Source organism: Schistocerca piceifrons, chromosome 5, assembly GCF_021461385.2.
Source record: "Schistocerca piceifrons isolate TAMUIC-IGC-003096 chromosome 5, iqSchPice1.1, whole genome shotgun sequence".
Classification (NCBI taxonomy): Eukaryota; Metazoa; Arthropoda; class Insecta; order Orthoptera; family Acrididae; genus Schistocerca; species Schistocerca piceifrons.
Window position 1 is genome coordinate 304913598 of NC_060142.1, and position 17914 is coordinate 304931511.

General features: G+C 50.8%; 1 protein-coding gene across 1 annotated transcript in view; it reads right to left on the reverse strand.

Moving 5' to 3' along the window:
• Positions 1–17914, reverse strand: part of LOC124797862 (rho guanine nucleotide exchange factor 18) — a 605682-nt gene that overhangs the window by 259369 nt on the left and 328399 nt on the right. The window contains exons 6-7 of the mRNA XM_047260933.1: positions 16253–16373; positions 8130–8331 (exon numbers count right to left, since the gene is read on the reverse strand). Of these exons, the coding sequence (XP_047116889.1) occupies positions 8130–8331; positions 16253–16373 (323 nt within the window). The remainder of the gene's footprint in view (positions 1–8129; positions 8332–16252; positions 16374–17914) is intronic.

A 17914-nucleotide genomic window follows, 5' to 3' on the forward strand; every position in this document is an offset into this window, starting at 1 on the left:
TTCACATTTTGCAACCTCCTTATGAAGTGGCATTACTTTTTGCATGATAGCATCTGGTACATCATCGGCACCAACTGAATATGTATTAAGTAAGCCCCTTCATAATTTTTAGACGGCCCCTCAGGTGTTGTTGGGAACATGACTAAAGTGCTATGTTTGAGAAATAATGGTTGAAAGCACAAGCCACATGCCTGGGGTCAGGGTTAATAATAAGCTCCCAATTACTGCGATTAACTGGCCTCCTCTTTTCTTATAATTTGACAGGTTAGTTTAGTTTTATTCTTGGAATTACACATTAGTTTGTCATTTTCTAGTTATTTTATTTTTGAAATAATCTGTATTGGTATTAATCCTTTTGAAGTAGGTAATAAAATCAGGACTAGTGTTTTTGCTTGGAGTAATTACACAATGTCCTCTTATTCTGATACTGCACGTATTTATCCCTTTTGTAATACACTTGTCTGTTTTTTGTCTTAAATGGAGTTGCTTTCTTGGGAAAATCTGTTTCAAAAAGCTGCTTAAATGTGACCATAAACATACATTTTTATTGGTATAATAGCAGTTGTATACATCATTCCAATTTTCACCCTTCAGGAGAAAAAAAAAAAAATTACAGATTTTTTGCACTGAAATTACTAACAGTGCATCTTATTCCACGCAGTTATGAGTTTCCTGCAACATTCGTTGAAAGAATGTTAGCATAGTGATCACTAAAACACATGTTTATAACTTGTGTGACATGGGCATATTTGCATGTATTTATCAAAACCTGGTCAATGATAGACACAGAAATTGCTGTTTTTCAGGTTGGTTCAGTTACAGTTGAGTTTATTTTCAATGACTAATAAATTTACTATCATTGAATTTATTTGTTTTTGAGAAATCAGTATTGAAGTCATCACATATAATTATATTTTTCTAGGGGGACTGAATTTCTTCCAAAAGTTCCTCCATGTAATTATAAAACACATTCACATCTCTATCTGGTGATTTGCATTGCAAATAATAATTTATTTTGCTTTGGTGATTTGGCTACAGAGGATTCTATATCTCTTTCACAGGACAGATTGTGATATTTAATTACACTGTTGAATTCAATATTTTCTTTATCATACACACAGGTACCCCACGACTCGATATCTTCATACAAAACATGCTTGGAAGTTTAAACTGAGGGCGGTATGTTAGCTCTTAATATATCTTTTTTAAGTCAGTGTTCGGTATAGCACAGGGCAGAAATATCATTCAGGTCACAACATTATTTCTATTTCATTAAAAATGTAATTTCATAAAACTTTACACAACTAAGAGTAACACCAACATCCTTCATGGAAATTAGCAGAATTCTAAAAATTCTAAAAGACAAAAGCTCATATGGTGTTGATGGAATTTGAAATAGAATTCTGAAAAGTTGTTCTAACTAAATAATTACTGTCCTTAGTGTTAAATGTAATGAAATGCTGGCACAGGGCATTTTTCCAGACAGATTAAAATATGCAGTTGTTAAATGTCTTTATAAGAAAGGTGACAAGAAAAACTTAAATAATTATTGTCTATTTTCCATACCTACTTCTTTTCCAAAATATTTGAAAAATTGATGTACTCAAAAGTAGCCTCACATTTAAGTAGAAACAACTTAGCACATCACTGTCTGGATTCCACAAAGGTTGCTTGACAGACTGCTGTTTACACATTCAATCACCAAATATTACTAGCCTTATATACTAAAATATTGGCAGATGGTAATTTTGTGATCTCAAAATATTTGACTGTGTGGCAAGTCATGATACTCTCCTAGGAAAGCTTAAAATTTATGGTTTTACACTAAACTGGATTGAATCATGCTTAAACAGAATGCAAAAAGTTGTGCTGAATAATTCAAACAATGTTGAAAGAAAAGAACATTTCAGTGTCGGGGTATCAATCACAAGGGGAGTCTCACAAGGTTCAACTTTTGATCCACTCCTATTCCTTATCCAGGGCGAACCAGAACTCCACCAATCAACTTTATGAGGTTGTTCAGACACACCTTCTGAGTATTTTCTGTATGGGACCCATGCTTTCCAGTAGCTGTTAGAGAGTAATAATGTAAGGATTGATTCAGTCTGTCACCCTAGTTATCTTTGTTTCTGGAAAAATACCCTCACACCAGTGAAAAAGCCTGCTATATGTAATCGCCAAAACGTGCAACACAAAAACACAGGATTTGACTCTCAATAGCTAATGTGGTTGGTGTTGCTGTGGGGACAGTTCAAGTTAGTGTTGGTGGGCTGCTCTTACATTGCATTCAGTGAACCCATGTATGAGGTGTGTATTAGCAAATGCTTCATCAACAAATTTGTCAATAGTAAGAGCACATTCAGTGAACCCATAGTCCGCCTGCATAGCTGAGTGGTCAGTGCAGCTGACTGCCATGCAGGGGACCTGGGTTCAATTCCCAGCCAGGTCACAGATTTTATTCATTCAGGTTCTAGGTATCACATACTCATTATCATTTCATCATCAACAATGCACAAGATGGCAAAATGGCATCAAATAAAAAGACTTGCACTAATGGCAGAACAACCTCAGATGGGGGCTCTCAGCCAATAATGCCACATGAATAATTTCATTTCAGTGAGCCCAAACATGAGCTGCATATCAGCCAATGCTTCATCAGTAAATCTATCCACAGTACTCCTGTGTATCACCGTTAATGTACAACTAACACAGATGGAAAACAAAACCCAAGATAGAACCAAGCAGTACTGAATGCAAACTTGAGGGCAACAAGTCATAGAGGGCATTGCTGTTGGCAATGGCAAGTACCAGGAGCAAATGAATAGAAGACATACTATCTACATTTGTGGTATTGTGGACTATTTTCAGTGCAATACAAATAAAAAGTTAACAGGGGCAAGAAACCAAACGAAATGCAGTAACTCTTTAATGAGCCATTGATGACTGATTACTAATTATTAAAGCTCATACTGGCTCAAAAAGGAGTTCAATGCCCATTAACAAAAATTTTTGTTCATCTGGCCAATAAAGCAAAATGTCCAAAGGATGCAGAGGAAGTTTTAAATCTAATCCAAAATCATTTCTCCTGGACAACTGCTCTTATTCTGCACACAATTTTTTTTTAAGCACAGCTGCCTGAGAAGGATTAGAAATAATATGTTCAGTCATGTTAACACTAATCACATACATATATGCTGTAAACTGGCTCACTCCACATTCTTTTGATAAAAGATACAAATGATCTAAGGATCATGCAACTAACATGAGAGGAATCATGTGCCACCTTCATTCAATCAGCTGAGAACCCTCCAATGAAATTCATACAAGTACAGGGTTATTACAAATGACTGAAGTGATTTCACAGCTCTACAATAACTTTATTATTTGAGATATTTTCACAATGCTTTGCACACACATACAAAAACTAAAAAAGTTTTTTTAGGCATTCACAAATGTTCGATATGTGCCCCTTTAGTGATTCGGCAGACATCAAGCCGATAATCAAGTTCCTCCCACACTCGGCGCAGCATGTCCCCATCAATGAGTTCGAAAGCATCGTTGATGCGAGCTCGCAGTTCTGACACATTTCTTGGTAGAGGAGGTTTAAACACCGAATCTTTCACATAACCCCACAGAAAGAAATCGCATGGGGTTAAGTCGGGAGAGCATGGAGGCCACGACATGAATTGCTGATCATGATCTCCACCACGACCGATCCATCGGTTTTCCAATCTCCTGTTTAAGAAATGCCGAACATCATGATGGAAGTGTGGTGGAGCACCATCCTGTTGAAAGATGAAGTCGGCGCTGTCTGTCTCCAGTTGTGGCATGAGCCCATATTCCAGCATGTCCAGATACACGTGTCCTGTAACGTTTTTTTCGCAGAAGAAAAAGGGGCCGTAAACTTTAAACCGTGAGATTGCACAAAACACATTAACTTTTGGTGAATTGCGAATTTGCTGCACGAATGCGTGAGGATTCTCTACTGACCAGATTCGCACATTGTGTCTGTTCACTTCACCATTAAGAAAAAATGTTGCTTCATCACTGAAAACAGGTTTCGCACTGAACACATCCTCTTCCATGAGCTGTTGCAACCGTGCCGAAAATTCAAAGCGTTTGACTTTGTCATCGGGTGTCAGGGCTTGTAGCAATTGTAAACGGTAAGGCTTCTGCTTTAGCCTTTTCCGTAAGATTTTCCAAACAGTCGGCTGTGGTACGTTTAGCTCCCTGCTTGCTTTATTCGTTGACTTCCGCGGGCTACGCGTGAAACTTGCCCGCACGCGTTCAACCGTTTCTTCGCTCACTGCAGGCCGACCCATTGATTTCCCCTTACAGAGGCATCCAGAAGTTTTAAACTGCACATACCATCGCCGAATGGAGTTAGCAGTTGGTGGATCTTTGTTGAACTTCGTCCTGAAGTGTCGTTGCACTGTTATGACTGACTGATGAGAGTGCATTTCAAGCACGACATACGTTTTCTCGGCTCCTGTCACCATTTTGTCTCACTGCGCTCTCGAGCGCTCTGGTGGCAGAAACCTGAAGTGCGGCTTCAGCCGAACGAAACTCTGAGTTTTTCTACGTATCTGTAGTGTGTCGTGCTACAGTGAATTTATGAAATCGCCTCAATCATTTGTAATAGCCCTGTAAGAGAATCTAAGCTTCAGCTACCACAATCAACAAGATATGACCACATTGAAAAGGTTTAAAAATTAGGATTTAGGCCTATGTGTGTGAATGAAAATTCTGATAATGACATGAAACATCAGGCTGCAAATTGCCATGGTTTGTTGGCACAGTTTCCAAATACGTGTCCCACTCAAGAGTGTTATTTTCTGATGAAAGTTTTATATATCATAGTTCACACAGAAGGAATGTGGCTTTCTGGTCAGAGGGAAATTCCCATTATGTGCAAGAGCTGGGAAGATCTGCCTAAAGTTATAATATGGGAAGGGACATTGTCACAATATCTGTAACAACCATAGCTTTTTTAAGTATATGTGAATGGAAATACTTATTTGGAGATTTTTCAAACTTGATTGGTGCCTCAGCTCAAAGATATGGGAATAATAAGATTGTGTGGCTACAACAGTGTGGAGCTCCAGCACTCTTTGTTATTCAGTTGGAAGCATTCCTTGATGAATAATTGTGAGGCCACTACATGGGTGTAGTTCAGGAACGTGACCAACTTCACCGACATGGCAAGATGAAGCTTGAATCTTACCATGCCAAACAACTAATCATAAGGAATAATCAAGTTGCATATGACTTCAATATCAGCAGAAGACTAATTATGATGAATTGGGCATAGGGGTCAAGGAATCACTTGAATGCAGAAGTCCTGAGATGCTCATTCTGCAAGATGTCCAGGAGGACATAGAGAAGGAGAGATCTCTGTGTAACACATGATGGTGCATATAGAAATAAGTTGGTTACATAGTTACACCATCTAATCAAACGTATCTGGACATGTATTAACAGACATTAATATGAGGTGTGTACACTCTTCACCTTTATGAAGGCTTGAAGACTATTCAGGACACTTTTAATGAGGTATCTCAATGTATGTTGGGGAATGGTAGACAATTCTTCATCAACAGCCAAAATCAAAGATGGTAGTGATGTTGGATTCTGGGGTCTGGAGCAAAGTTGACATTCTAACTCATCCCAAGAGTGTTTCATTGGGTTCGGGTCAGGACTGTGGGAAGAGCAGTCCACTTCAGGAATTTTATTTTCCAGAAACAATGGCCTCAGAGATGCTGCTTTGTTACAGGGTGAAGTGTCAATATGATACAATCATCATTTCTGAACTGTCCCTCTGCTGTACCCAGTACACAATGCAGTAAAACACGTCTATATCCTTCCACATTTACAGTTTTTAGAAGCACAATAAGAGAGCCTACCATAATCATGTAAAACACCTCCATTCTGTAACACCACTTCCTCTGTACATCACTGCTGGCTCTACAGATGGTGGCAAGTAACATTCTCGAGGCATTTGTCAAACACAAACCTTTCCATCGTTTTGCCACAAGGTCTAGCATGATTCTTATCTTCAGATTACTCATTTGCAATTGTCTTTTGTCCAGTGGTGTCGCTGTTTACACCAGGTAAGTGTCGCCTAGCAATGACTACAGAAGAGTGTGGCTTTTGAGGAGCTGCTTGACCACTGCATCCCATTCTTTTTAACTCTCTACACATAGTCACGTGCTAACTTGAATCCTGGTAGCACTTTGGAACACATGGGTTAATCCTTCTGCTTATTTCAAGGGCTTATTTTATTTATTTCTACCACCACCAACACTACCATCATTTTTGCAACCACCATCCGCAGTACTCTGACGCCTCTGTCTGTAAGCACATGAGGTCAGCTTGGTCTTCATTTAGTTATGTTTGTTGCTTCATATTTTCACTTCACAAAAGAAGAGGTGACTCCGAAGCTTTTGGATTGGAATCTTTGTCTTTGCAAAAACTTCAACAGGTTTTTTTTTTTTTTTTCTCCCCCCCCCCCCCAACAGTGGTCTTGTTTCTTCTACTAGCTGTATTGAAGCTTTCAACAAATGATTATTTCTGTTGAGAAGGAGCAGCATTTTTCTACAAATGAAATGACAGAGTCTCTGATTAAAGCTATTTCTTGACATCATTTTTCTTTTCTGGACAATTTGTTAATTACTAAATGTGCAGAATATTAACTTAAACCTTTCATAGCAAAAATGGTTCAAATGGCTCTGAGCACAAGAGGACTTAACATCTGAGGTCATCAGTCCCCTAGAACTTAGAACTATTCAAACCTAACTAACCTAAGGACATCACAAATATCCGTGCCGAGGCAGGATTCGAATCTGCGACCGTAACGGCCACGCGGTTCCAGACTGAAACGCCTAGAACCGCTCGGCCACACTGGCCGGCCTTTCATAGCAGTGTGACTGATACTTGCCAATGCTGCAGATAGAGTCAACAAAGCACTTAGCATAGATATACAACTGAAAATAACTATTTGCACATTAGGGGAAGAATTTTGCCACAGTCAAAATATATTGACAGATTTTGTTTTATGGTCACAACAGTGCAATGTATTGACACTATACCATTGGTGGTCAGCTGTGAATGTAAAATATTCTCCAATTAAAATTATTCTGTGACCGACATTTCAACATGTCAAATTGTTGAGGTCAGGCAACAGCCAACTATATTTCTTTCTCATGCATCATTGGCATCATTAGAATAAGCAAACAGAATAATTTCAACTTGTACAGGGCTTACTTCTATGACAGACTGTGTTGCATGCTTGCACTGAGCAACACAATGTGACCATATCACTACATGTCTGTGATCTCATCCATGTGGCTGCAATGCCCTACAAAGCTTTTTCTACAGTTTTGGCTCAATGGTAAGAGTGTTTCAGTGGGTGGATTTGTCTGTGCCAATGGTTCTAAATGCTGTAGCACATGATGAATTACTGGCAGGTATGCAACTGCAATGACTTCCATTGTTTTATAGGCAGAGGTAGAGCCCTTGATTTAGGAACACTACAAGTCATATTAAAAGTGCAGTGTGAAGTGAACTTCCTTTGAAAGAGAAAGTTGGGGCTTCTACTTCCCCAACTTCCATTTTCATGGTCTCAAATACAACTTGCATGTAAATAAATAAGAAAAAAATGTGCATAATAGGTATGTGTTATGACAAATGCAAGTGTAGAAATTATCAAGACAATCTCCAATTTTGTTTGAACAGCAGTACAAGTGAGTTGGATTAGCAGACATTTTGCACTAAAAAAGAGATCTATGTACATCTGTGAACAAAGATTTGTTCTAGCATAAGTATAACATTTGAGTTTATTAGTTGCTGAAAATATTAGATGTTTGTTTTAATGCTTGTAGGAGTTGGAAATAAAATAGTGAGCACTTTTTTTTAATTTGCATACATAACCCAATTTCTTGCTTTTTAATGTTTACTATTTGACATTTTTAACAGGACAGGATTAATTGTAACAAACAGCAGCCAACCAAATTCTCTAATATAAGGCAAAGGTTTTTCACAGGATGCTGTTAACATTTATCACATTTTCACAGGCTAATTTCAAATTTTCATCACTGAACAGTGACAGCTGGTTCTCTACATTAACTTACCTGTAGGTCAGCTTCATTGAGTGAATGTGTAGATGCACCACCTGAGCCCCTTGCTGACCGACGACCTCCTGAACCAGCACTCCCTGTGCCACCACCTCCAAGTGATGCTGTCTCTGACAGCAGTAGACCAGTGCTTCCAGCACCATCTACACGGTCCAAGAATGGATCATCAGGCTCAGAGTCCAAGCTACTCAGGCTCATACTGAAAACATTAATGCAACTCTCAGTATCAAACGTATTTGCCAGTCACTGTGGCAAAGAGCCTTCTTTTAACAGATCAAATAAAGTTGTATTTGATTCCATGGACCTACATTTCCATGTCTGATTCAATACAAAAAATATACTACAGTATAAGCACTTTAACATATCTACATTGTTAATTTTTTCTGTTCCTATATAAAAACTGGAAAACACTCAACATCAACGTAAGTGGTCCTGTGTTACAAGCTGCTTTTCAAATTATGTTTACGAACTTAACACACAATCCAGTACCTAACATTTCAGAAGAAAATACACAGCTTAGCTGAAAATTGGGAAATAGCAAAACTAAAGGCTCAGTTTTCAAGAAGCTACTGCATTTATCAATCAAGCAATAAATTGCAGTTATCATACTTATCCTTACATTAGAGCCAGCTATCACACTGCAGTGATAGTGCACCTGTTTCCTCGGTCAATGGAGTAGTTCACCATGGAATACACTGTAATGTCAAATCCCATAATGTTTGCGTGAAGGACAGGCGTGTACAACACGGGTAAAAAGTAAGAACTCTGTGAGGCCAGCCATGTGACTGGAGATGGCATCTACAAACTTCAACAATTTGGAGTTTGCACTTGACGCCAATCAAAATGAATGCTGTAAACACGTCATCTGATGAAAGTGCTGCTTACAGGATCAACTGTCATTTAGGAAACATTTGGATAACAAGGTTAGCAGATGGATAGCTTCAATTATCACAAGTAATGTCACATGGAGCTGGGCATGAGGGGATGCAAGGCGTGGCGGCGAGGGGGGGCGAGGAGGGGCAGGGGCAGGGTTGGAGGGGCGAGATGTAGGGTAGGGGGGAGGGGGGAAAAGAGAGGGCGAGAGGGGGCAGAGAGGGCGAGAGGAGGCAGAGAGGGCGAGAGGGGGCAGAGAGGGCGAGAGGGGGCAGAGAGGGCGAGAGAGGGCGAGAGGGGGGAAGAGAGGGCGAGAGGGGGGAGAGAGTGCGAGAGGGGGGGGGAGACAGTGCGAGAGAGGGGGGAGAGAGGGGGAGAGAGGGGCGAGAGAGGGGGGAGAGAGGGGCGAGAGAGGGGGGAGAGAGGGGGGAGAGAGGGGGGGAGAGGGGCGAGAGAGGGGGGAGAGAGGGGCGAGAGAGGGGCGAGAGAGGGGCGAGAGAGGGGGGAGAGAGGGGGGAGAGAGGGGGGAGAGAGGGGGCGAGAGGGGGGAGAGAGGGGCGAGAGCGGGGAGAGAGGGGGCGAGAGGGGGGAGAGAACGGGGCGAGAGGGGGGAGAGAGGGGAAAGAGAGGGGGCGAGAGGGGGCGAGAGGGGAAAGAGAGGGGGCGAGAGGGGGGAGAGAGCGGGGAGAGAGGGCGAGAGAGGGGGGAGAGAGGGCGAGAGAGGGGGGAGAGAGGGGGAGAGAGGGCGAGAGAGGGGGGAAAGAGGGCGGGAGAGGGGGGAGAGAGGGCGAGAGAGGGGGGAGAGAGGGCGGGAGAGGGGGGAGAGAGGGCGGGAGAGGGGGGAGAGAGGGCGGGAGAGGGGGAAGAGAGGGCGGGAGAGGGGGGAGAGAGGGGGGAGAGAGGGCGGGAGAGGGGGGAGAGAGGGCGAGAGAGGGGGGAGAGAGGGCGAGAGAGGGGGGAGAGAGGGCGAGAGAGGGGGGAGAGAGGGCGAGAGAGGGGGGAGAGAGGGCGAGAGAGGGGGAGAGAGGGCGAGAGAGGGGGAGAGAGAGGGGGGGAGAGGGCGAGAGAGGGGGGAGAGAGGGCGAGAGAGAGAGGGCGAGAGAGGGGGGAGAGAGTGGGGAGAGAGGGCGACAGGGGGAGAGAGTGGGGAGAGAGTGGGGAGACAGTGGGGAGAGAGGGCGACAGGGGGAGAGAGTGGGGAGAGAGTGGGGAGACAGTGGGGAGAGAGGGCGACAGGGGGAGAGAGTGGGGAGAGAGGGCGACAGGGGGAGAGAGTGGGGAGAGGGGGAGAGAGGGGGGAGAGAGGGGGGAGAGAGGGGGGCGAGAGGGAGAGAGGGGGGCGAGAGGGAGAGAGGGCGAGAGGGGCGAGAGAGGGCGAGAGAGGGCGAGAGGGGCGAGAGAGGGCGAGAGAGGGCGAGAGGGGGCGAGAGAGGGCGAGAGGGGGCGAGAGAGGGCGAGAGAGGGCGAGAGGGGCGAGAGAGGGCGAGAGGGGCGAGAGAGGGCGAGAGGGGCGAAAGGGGGGGCGAAAGGGGGGGCGAGAGGGGCGAAAGGGGGGGCGAGAGAGGGGCGAGAGGGGGGGGAGAGGGGCGAGAGGGGGGAGAGAGGGGCGAGAGGGGGGGAGAGGGGCGAGAGGTGGGAGAGAGGGGCGAGAGGGGGGGAGAGAGGGGCGAGAGGGGGGAGAGAGGGGCGAGAGGGGGGGAGAGAGGGGCGAGAGGGGGGGAGAGAGGGCGGGAGGGGGGGAGAGAGGGCGAGAGGGGGGCGAGAGGGGGGGCGAGAGGGGCGAGAGGGGGGGCGAGAGGGGCGAGAGGGGGGCGAGAGGGGGGGGAGAGGGGGGGAGAGGGGGCGAGAGGGGGGATAGAGGGGGCGAGAGGGGGGAGAGAGGGCGAGAGGGGGGAAAGGGGGGAGAGAGGGCGAGAGGGGGGAAAGGGGGGAGAGAGGGCGAGAGGGGGGAGAGAGGGTGGAGAGGGGGGAGAGAGGGGCGGAGAGGGGGGCGAGAAGGGCGGAGAGGGGGGCGAGAAGGGCGGAGAGGGGGGCGAGAAGGGCGGAGAGGGGGGCGAGAAGGGCGGAGAGGGGGGCGAGAAGGGCGGAGAGGGGGGCGAGAAGGGCGGAGAGGGGGGCGAGAAGGGCGGAGAGGGGGGCGAGAAGTGCGGAGAGGGGGGCGAGAAAGGCGGAGAGGGGGGCGAGAAGTGCGGAGAGGGGGGCGAGAAGTGCGGAGAGGGGGGCGAGAAAGGCGGAGAGGGGGGCGAGAAGTGCGGAGAGGGGGGCGAGAAAGGCGGAGAGGGGGGCGAGAAAGGCGGAGAGGGGGGCGAGAAAGGCGGAGAGGGGGGCGAGAAAGGCGGAGAGGGGGGCGAGAAGGGCGGAGAGGGGGGCGAGAAGGGCGGAGAGGGGGGCGAGAAGGGCGGAGAGGGGGGCGAGAAGGGCGGAGAGGGGGGCGAGAAGGGCGGAGAGGGGGGCGAGAAGGGCGGAGAGGGGGGCGAGAAGGGCGGAGAGGGGGGCGAGAAGGGCGGAGAGGGGGGCGAGAAGGGCGGAGAGGGGGGCGAGAAGGGCGGAGAGGGGGGCGGAGAGGGGGGGGCGAGAGGTGCGGAGAGGGTGGCGAGAGGGGCGGAGAGGAGGGCGGAGAGGGGGGCGAGGGGGGCGAGAGGGTCGGAGAGGGGGGCGAGAGGGGCGGAGAGGGGGGCGAGAGGGGCGGAGAGGGGGGAGAGAGGGGCGGAGAGGGGGGCGAGAGGGGGGCGAGAGGGGCGGAGAGGGGGGCGAGAGGGGGGCGAGAGGAGCGGAGAGGGGGGCGAGAGGGGCGGAGAGGGGGGCGAGAGGGGCGGAGAGGGGGGCGAGAGGGGCGGAGAGGGGGGCGAGAGGGGCGGAGAGGGGGGCGAGAGGGGCGGAGAGGGGGGCGAGAGGGGCGGAGAGGGGGGCGAGAGAGGGGGAGAGGGGGGGAGAGGGGGGCGAGAGAGGGGGGAGGGGGGGAGAGGGGGGCGAGGGGGGAGAGGGGGCGAGGGGGGTGGAGAGGGGGGCGAGGGGGGAGAGTGGGCGAGGGGGGGAGAGGGGGGCGAGGTGGGGAGAGGGGGGCGAGGGGGGCGGAGAGGGGTGCGGAGAGGGGCGGAGAGGGGGGCGGAGAGAGGGCGAGAGGGGAGGGGAGGGGAGGGGGGAGAGGGGGAGAGGGGGGCGAGTGGGGGAGAGGGTGAGAGGGGGGAGAGGGCGAGAGGGGGGAGAGGGCGAGAGGGGGGAGAGGGCGAGAGGGGGGAGAGGGGGGAGAGGGCGAGAGGGGGGAGAGGGGGGAGAGGGCGAGAGGGGGGGAGAGGGCGAGAGGGGGGAGAGGGCGAGAGGGGGGAGAGGGCGAGAGGGGGGGAAGAGGGCGAGAGGGGGGGAAGAGGGCGAGAGGGGGGGAAGAGGGCGAGAGGGGGGAAGAGGGCGAGAGGGGGGGAGAGGGCGAGAGGGGGGAGAGGGCGAGAGGGGGGGAGAGGGCGAGAGGGGTGGGGAGAGGGCGAGAGGGGGGAGAGGGCGAGAGGGGGGAGAGGGCGAGAGGGGGGAGAGGGCGAGAGGGGGGAGAGGGCGAGAGGGGGGAGAGGGCGAGAGGGGGGAGAGGGCGAGAGGGGGGAGAGGGCGAGAGGGGGGAGAGGGCGAGAGGGGGGAGAGGGCGAGAGGGGGGAGAGGGCGAGAAGGCGAGAGGGGGGAGAAGGCGAGAGGGGGGAGAGGGCGAGAGGGGGGAGAGGGCGAGAGGGGGGAGAGGGCGAGAGGGGGGAGAGGGCGAGAGGGGGGAGAGGGCGAGAGGGGGGAGAGGGCGAGAGGGGGGAGAGGGCGAGAGGGGGAGAGGGGGTAGAGAGGGCGAGAGGGGGGAGAGAAGTGGAGGGGGAGAGAAGTGGAGGGGGAGAGAAGTGGAGCGGGGAGAGGCGGAGGGGGGGAGAGAGGCGGAGGGGGGGAGAGAGGCGGAGGGGGGTGAGAGGCGGAGGGGGTTAGAGGCAGAGCGGGGTAGAGGGGGAGGGGGGAGAGAGGCGGAGGGGGGGTAGAGGGGGAGGGGGGAGAGACGGTAGGGTGAGGGGAAGAGAGCATGAGGGGAAGAGAGCATGAGGGGGAGAGGGGGGAGAGAGCGAGAGAGGGGGAGAGAGGGGGAGAGCGAGAGAGGGGGAAGAGTGGGGGAGAGGGGGAGGGGGAGAGCGGGGGTGGGGGAGGGGGAGAGCGGGGGTGGGGGAGAGCGAGAGAGGGGGAAGAGTGGGGGAGAGGGGGAGAGAGAGACGGCGGGAGAGAGAGGGGGCGGGAGAGAGGGGGGAGCGAGAGTGATGGGGCGGGAGGCGGTAGAGAGGGGTGCGGGAGAGAGGGGGGGCGAGAGTGATGGGGCGGGAGGCGGTAGAGAGGGGTGCGGGAGAGAGGGGTGCGGGAGAGAGGGGGGCGGGAGAGAGGGGGGCGGGAGAGAGGGGGGCGGGTGAGAGGGGGGCGGGTGAGAGGGGGGCGGGAGAGAAGGGGGCGGGAGAGAGGGGGGCGGGAGAGAGGGGGGCGGGAGAGAGGGGGGCGGGAGAGAGGGGGGCGGGAGAGAGGGGGGCGGGAGAGAGGGAGCCGGGAGAGAGGGGGGCGGGAGAGAGGGTGCGGGAGAGAGAGAGAGGGGGCCGGAGAGAGAGGGGGAGAGAGAGGGGGGGCCGGAGAGAGAGGGGGTGAGAGGGGGCGGGGGAGAGAGGGGGCGGGGGAGAGAGGGAGCGGGAGAGGGGGCGGGACAGAGAGCGGGGCAGGAGAGAGAGGTGGCGGGAGAGTGAGGGGGTGCGAGAGGGGGGGCGGGAGAGAGGGGGGCTGTAGAGAGGTGGGGAGGGAGATAGTGGGTGCGGGAGAGGGAAGGGGCCGGGAGAGAGGTGGGGCGGGAGAGAGGAGGGGGCGGGAGAGAGGAGGGGGCGGGAGAGAGGAGGGGGCGGGAGAGAGGAGGGGGCGGGAGAGAGGAGGGGGCGGGAGAGAGAAGGGGGCGGGAGAGAGAAGGGGGCGGGAGAGAGATGGGGGCGGGAGAGAGAGAGGGGTCGGGTGAGAGGGGGAAGGGAGAGAGGGGGAAGGGAGAGAGGGGGAAGGGAGAGAGGGGGAAGGGAGAGAGGGGGAAGGGAGAGAGGGGGAAGGGAGGGAGAGGGGGAGGGTTAGAGAGGGTCAGGTTGAGAGAGGGGGGGCGGGAGAGAGCGGTGCGGGAGAGAGGGGGGCGGGAGAGAGAGGGGGCGGGAGAGAGAGGGGTCGGGAGAGATAGGGGTCGGGAGAGATAGGGGTCGGGAGAGATAGGGGTCGGGAGAGATAGGGGTCGGGAGAGATAGGGGTCGGGAGAGATAGGGGTCGGGAGAGATAGGGGTCGGGAGAGATAGGGGTCGGGAGAGATAGGGGTCGGGAGAGATAGGGGGCGGGAGAGAGAGGCGGCGGGAGAGAGAGGCGGCGGGAGAGAGAGGCGGCGGGAGAGAGAGGCGGCGGGAGAGAGAGGCGGCGGGAGAGAGAGGCGGCGGGAGAGAGAGGCGGCGGGAGAGAGAGGCGGCGGGAGAGAGAGGCGGCGGGAGAGAGAGGCGGCGGGAGAGAGAGGCGGCGGGAGAGAGAGGCGGCGGGAGAGAGAGGCGGCGGGAGAGAGAGGCGGCGGGAGAGAGAGGCGGCGGGAGAGAGAGGCGGCGGGAGAGAGAGGGTGTGGGACAGAGTGGAGGGGCAAGAAGGTATGGGGCAAAGGTGGAGGAGGGGGGCAGGAAGACGGGAGAAGGGGGCAGAAAGTCGTGAGGAGGGGGGAGAAAACGGTGGAGGGGGGGGAAGACAGAGGAGGGGGAGAAAGACAGAGGAGTGGGAGAAAGACGGGAGGAGGGGGAGAAAGACGGGAGGAGGGGGAGAAAGACGGGAGGAGGGGGAGAAAGACGGGAGGAGGGGGAGAAAGACGGGAGGAGGGGGAGAAAGACGGAGGAGGGGGGAGAAAGACGGAGGAGGGGGGAGAAAGACGGAGGAGGGGGAGAAAGACGGAGGAGGGGGGAGAAAGACGGAGGAGGGGGAGAAAGACGGAGGAGGGGGAGAAAGACGGAGGAGGGGGGAGAAAGACGGAGGAGGGGGGAGAAAGACGGAGGAGGGGGGAGAAAGACGGAGGAGGGGGGAGAAAGACGGAGGAGGGGGGAGAAAGACGGAGGAGGGGGGAGAAAGACGGAGGAGGGGGGAGAAAGACGGAGGAGGGGGGAGAAAGACGGAGGAGGGGGGAGAAAGACGGTGGAGGGGGGAGAAAGACGGAGGAGGGGGGAGAAAGACGGAGGAGGGGGGAGAAAGACGGAGGAGGGGGGAGAAAGACGGAGGAGGGGGGAGAAAGGCAGAAGAGGGTGAGGAAGATAGAGGAGGCGAGTATGGGAGAGAGGTGGCGGGGGGGGGGGAAGAGATGAGCAGGAAGGAGGTGGGTGAATGAGGGAGGGGGGGGGGAGGTAGAGAGAAAGTTTGAGGAAGATAGAATAAAGGGGGAGGGGAGGCGTAAAAGTTGAGGAGCAGGATAAAATTGGGAGGGAGGGGAGTGGTTATGGGGATGAATTAGTGGGGTGGTGGCAGAGGGGAGCAGCAAAGAGGCAGTAGGAGGAAGTGGAGATGTGAATGAAAGGGGCGAAATGGAGATAGAATGAAACCAAGTGCATGATGGTGGGAGGGAGGAATTTCATTATCTTTACCGTCCCTAGTAAAAGGGGTAATATATTTTATGTGGGAAAAAAAAAAGATCTTAACAGTCTGCAGACATGTGATTGGAGTTGAACGGCATGGTTGGTCCTTTCAGTTTCACTGTCTTGCTTAAGAGTAAAACAATGTTGCAAGCAGTGAGATTCAAATCTACACGCATAGGTGGCCATGATTTGTACACAGCTGTTACACAAGTTGGCCACTGGCCCACTACACATATGTTTCCCTTCTCAAGTAAATGTGAGACAGTTCACAAGCACTAAATCTTCCATTTCTGGGGAACTTCTAGGTTGTGGCCCTGAAATGTACAGACAATATTTGCTCATTTATGAGTGTTCTAACAATTCCACCAAGCCTGAAATATGTTTACATCGAGAGCTTTGAACTTCACCTTTTTTATTAGATAGACTATAATATAATGAAACAGAATATAATGAACAAATACCTTTCACAGGATTTAATGTGGCTCCTGACTAGATTGCTGATGCTCACTGAAACTAGTGGGATGTTTGCAAGTACACACGCAAGCACCAGGCCTTGATTAACTTAAGAGTTGCTACAAATGTAAAATATTTGTGAAGCATAATAACATATTTAAGAAGTATATCTCTTGCCTCCTTTGTCTTTCCGATTTTCTTTTTGCCCTGCCACCGGTGAGGTCTTCCAGAGCAGTCCAACTCCGCCGCCGAGGCACATCTCCACTACCGTCTCGGCACATCAACCAGTCTTTAGGAGCTTCAAAACAAAATTTAATGTGAATCATTTTACAAACATATTCTTTGAGCTACTGTGAAAGTTTGAAGTATGTGTCTGAGAGACTACAGAAAAGCATGAAATATAAATTGAACAATCAATTGCAGACAGATAAAATAATTAATGCTCCTCTTTCCTTAATATGAAATAATTCTTGCTGGGACACTAGTATACCATAGCAACTATGTGACATTACATTGATTCTGGGTTTAAATTGCTGACTAGAAATACTGTTCAAACATTATTTAAATATTTGTCCTCTGTTTTTTCTGTAGCTGCTGGTTTTTTTCCTCTCCTCAATTTTGCCATTCCCCCCCCCCCCCCCCTTTCTCTTTGCATGATAACAGGGTGTCTTTGGTTCTAGAAGCATGGAACTCTGTGACTTTCAATTCTGTCTATTGCCCTTACGAGTACAATTTTTTGGATAGGTGCTTGTCTTTGCACGTTTGCTGACCTGATTTTTAGTTCCTCTTCACATAAAAAGAAGAGAAAGAGACCAGCAGACACATTTACGAGATATAGAAGATCAACTGACTAACCTGTAAATGTTTCACTGCATTAAAAACTTAAAAACTGCCATCTGACTAGTACTATTAGGCATTGTCTTTCTGAGACCGTATGCCCAATAAATTTTTCACAGTATTCTCCATCCCCTGTGCTCCACATCTACTGTAAACTGATGAAACATTTTTTAAACAAATGTTAAGATAAATAAAAAATTTGCATATGTCACGCTAAAAGGAAATGCAACAATTTTGAACCCCATAGAAAATTCCCAAGTTGCATATGGAATGATACAATGCATGTTGGGTTTGGCATTGCTCAAATCGTGTGATTTCATACCTCTGCCAGATGTTATTTCCTAAACTTAGCCCAGAACATACACTATTTGATCAAAAGGATCTGGATACCCCCAAAAACATACATTTTTCTTACGAGGCGCATTTTGCTGCCACCTACTTCCAGGTACTCCCAATCAGTGACCAGTAGGCATTTACAAACCGTGAGAGAGCAGACTGGCTCCGCGGAACTCACGGACTTCGAACTTCGAACTTTGTCAGGTGATTGGTTGTCACTTGTGTCATACATTTGTACATGAGATTTCCACACTACTAAACATCCTTAGGTCCACTGTTTCCTATGTGATAGTGAAGTGGAAACACGAAGGGGCACATACAGCACAAAAGCGTATAGGCTGACCTCATCTGTTGACTGACAGATCACCGGCAGTTGAAGAAGGTTGTAATGTGTAACAGGCAGACATCTATCCAAATAATCACACAGGAATTTCAAACTGCATCAGGATCCACTGCAAGTACTATGACAGTCAGGTAGGAGGTTAGAAAACTTGGATTTCATGGTCAAGCAGCTGCTCATAAGCCACACATCATGCAGATAAATGTCAAACGACACCTCGCTTGGTGTAAGGAGTGTAAACATTGGATGATTGAACAGTGGAAAAACGTTGTGTGGAGGGAAGAATCACAGTAAACAATGTGCCAATCTGATGGCAGGGTGTGGGT